General features: G+C 52.2%; 1 protein-coding gene across 1 annotated transcript in view; it reads left to right on the plus strand.

Annotated features, from left to right (window-relative positions):
* Positions 1–883: 883 nt before the first annotated feature.
* The window catches only part of LOC104467835 (GATA-binding factor 3-like), a 13,786-nt gene continuing 12,538 nt past the window's right edge, over positions 884–2,131 (plus strand). Inside the window, exons 1-2 of the mRNA XM_010081767.1 lie at positions 884–956; positions 1,426–1,571. Coding sequence (XP_010080069.1) covers positions 884–956; positions 1,426–1,571 — 219 coding nt within the window. The remainder of the gene's footprint in view (positions 957–1,425; positions 1,572–2,131) is intronic.

Genomic DNA, 2,131 nt, shown 5'->3' on the forward strand with positions numbered 1-2,131 from the left:
AATTTTTTTTTTTTTAAGTTGATTTTAGCAAGCTGGGAAGCTCGCAGACAAAAGAGGGTTAGCGCTGGAGGAAAAGGAGGGAAGGGGATGTTTTTGCAGGATGAAGAAAGGGAGAAACGGCTGCAAGTGTCTTTTTTTTTTTTTTTAAATTTTTGTTGTGGAGGGGGTGAGAGGAGAGGGGTTTTAGTGCAAAGGCTCTGGAAAAACGGTTGCTGCTTGTGGTTAGGGCGCGGATGCCTCTTGCTCGAAGGCTGGGGCAGCAGGGAGCTGGCTCTGTGCTGAGTTAGCTCTGCTCTGGCCGGCTGAGGTCTTCTGCTGCTCTCAGATGGGCTGGGAGTGTCATTAGGTGCAAGAAAAAAAAACACCAACAAACCAAACATCCAACAACAACAAAAAAAAATCAAAACACTCAACCCTCTGAAAGTAGCTAGGAGGCATGCCCGCATCCTCCCCAACTCCATCTTCTAAACTGGGAGCTGGTGGGCTGGGGGATACCCTCCCCAATAGTCAGGGAGAGGGTAGAGAGGTGACAAAAAGGAGGAGAAGAAGGAGAGAAAGAGTTTAATCAGGGCTCAGGCAGGCTCAGGATCCCAAATATCAGGGATGGACCATGATGCTGCAGATGCAGTGGGGAATCCAGAGAGGTTTCCAAAGGCTGAGGGGGTGTAATTTTCACTGCCAATTAACCAATAGCAGATATTGGCAGAGTGGTTGTGTATTGGCTGGTGTTTTGATTGTTGAGCTGTGATTACTTTGGGAGTCCTTGATGTGGTTTGACCTGAGGCCAAAGGAAGAGCCCCTCCAGGCTCATGCACCCCCCTCGGAGCTGGGGCGGTGCTCAAGGAGTGACCCTGGGGTCCCCATACACATTGGAAACGGGGGCATGGACTTAGATTTAGTATCCAGCCATTTCGGGGAGGAGAGGAGGGTTGGAGGCTCCTGCAAAGTCTGCCAGGGTTTGTCTGGTCCATATAGCACCATTGCATCTGGAGGGATGTAGGGCCCCTTAATCCAGAGGTGAGGGGGAATTGCCAACCCCTCACCATGGGAGGGACCCTCAGGAGGGGTGAGAGCTTCTCCAGGGAGCCCCTTGAGCTGCTGGGGGTTTCTGGTTGTCATTGTCACTGTCCCTGCTCCCCACTGCTGCTGAGGCCTGATGCTGCCTGCGGGGTGGTGCTGGGGAGGGGGCCAGGATTCGGCCCCCACCAGACTCTCCCCAGCCTGTGCCAGGAATGTCACCCAGCCATGACCTTGTGTCTTTGCTTGGACATCCTGAGCTTGGGGAGGACAGGCAGGGGCTGGCAGGGCTGGGGCTATTGGGAAGTTTTGTTTTTTTTTTTTTTTTTTTTTTTTTAGAGGGGGGCTTTCTTCAGCCTCTTTTAGCTTCGATTTCCCTAAATGAACTATGTGCTCTCTTGTTTCCAGAAGGCAGGGAGTGTGTAAATTGTGGGGCTACCTCAACCCCTCTGTGGAGAAGAGATGGCACCGGGCACTATTTGTGTAACGCCTGTGGACTCTATCACAAAATGAACGGGCAGAACCGGCCCCTGATCAAACCCAAGAGAAGGCTGGTGAGTCTCCTTTTTAATTCTTTTTTTCCCTTCTTCTGCAACTTTTGCTCCTTGTCCACAGCATGGGATGGAGAGGCTGAGCCAGCTCCAAAATCTGGTCCCATTGTATCCGAGGGCTGGGAGCAGGGGGTGATGCTTGGAGAGATGCTCTCAGCCATTATGGGCCTCAGTGGTCTGGTCCTCTTGCAAACTGCAAAACAGGTTGAAAAAAAAAAAAAAAATCAAGATCCAGGGCTTCTTGCAAACCAGACCTGAGTTTTGTCCGAGGTCGCAATGGTGCAGATGCTTCTGCCCAGCGCTCCTGGATGGTGACCCAAGGATGATGGCTCTTTCCAGGGGACAAGGGCAGAGTGATCATTTCCTAGTGACCAAAGAGATTATCAGGAGAACAAGATTTCTCCTGGGCTTTCCACACTGCTGTCCTCCCCTTTCCCAGTGTGTCTCCGTCCCCCTTGTCTGGTGGTGTCATGGACGGAGACCCAGGCTGGGTACTGGGTGTCACTGGGGCACTGGGGACCTCGGTACTGGGCTGATGGTCCTGGTGTCACATGAACCTGGTG

This window comes from Pterocles gutturalis, unplaced genomic scaffold (assembly GCF_000699245.1).
Source record: "Pterocles gutturalis isolate BGI_N339 unplaced genomic scaffold, ASM69924v1 scaffold18454, whole genome shotgun sequence".
Classification (NCBI taxonomy): Eukaryota; Metazoa; Chordata; class Aves; order Pterocliformes; family Pteroclidae; genus Pterocles; species Pterocles gutturalis.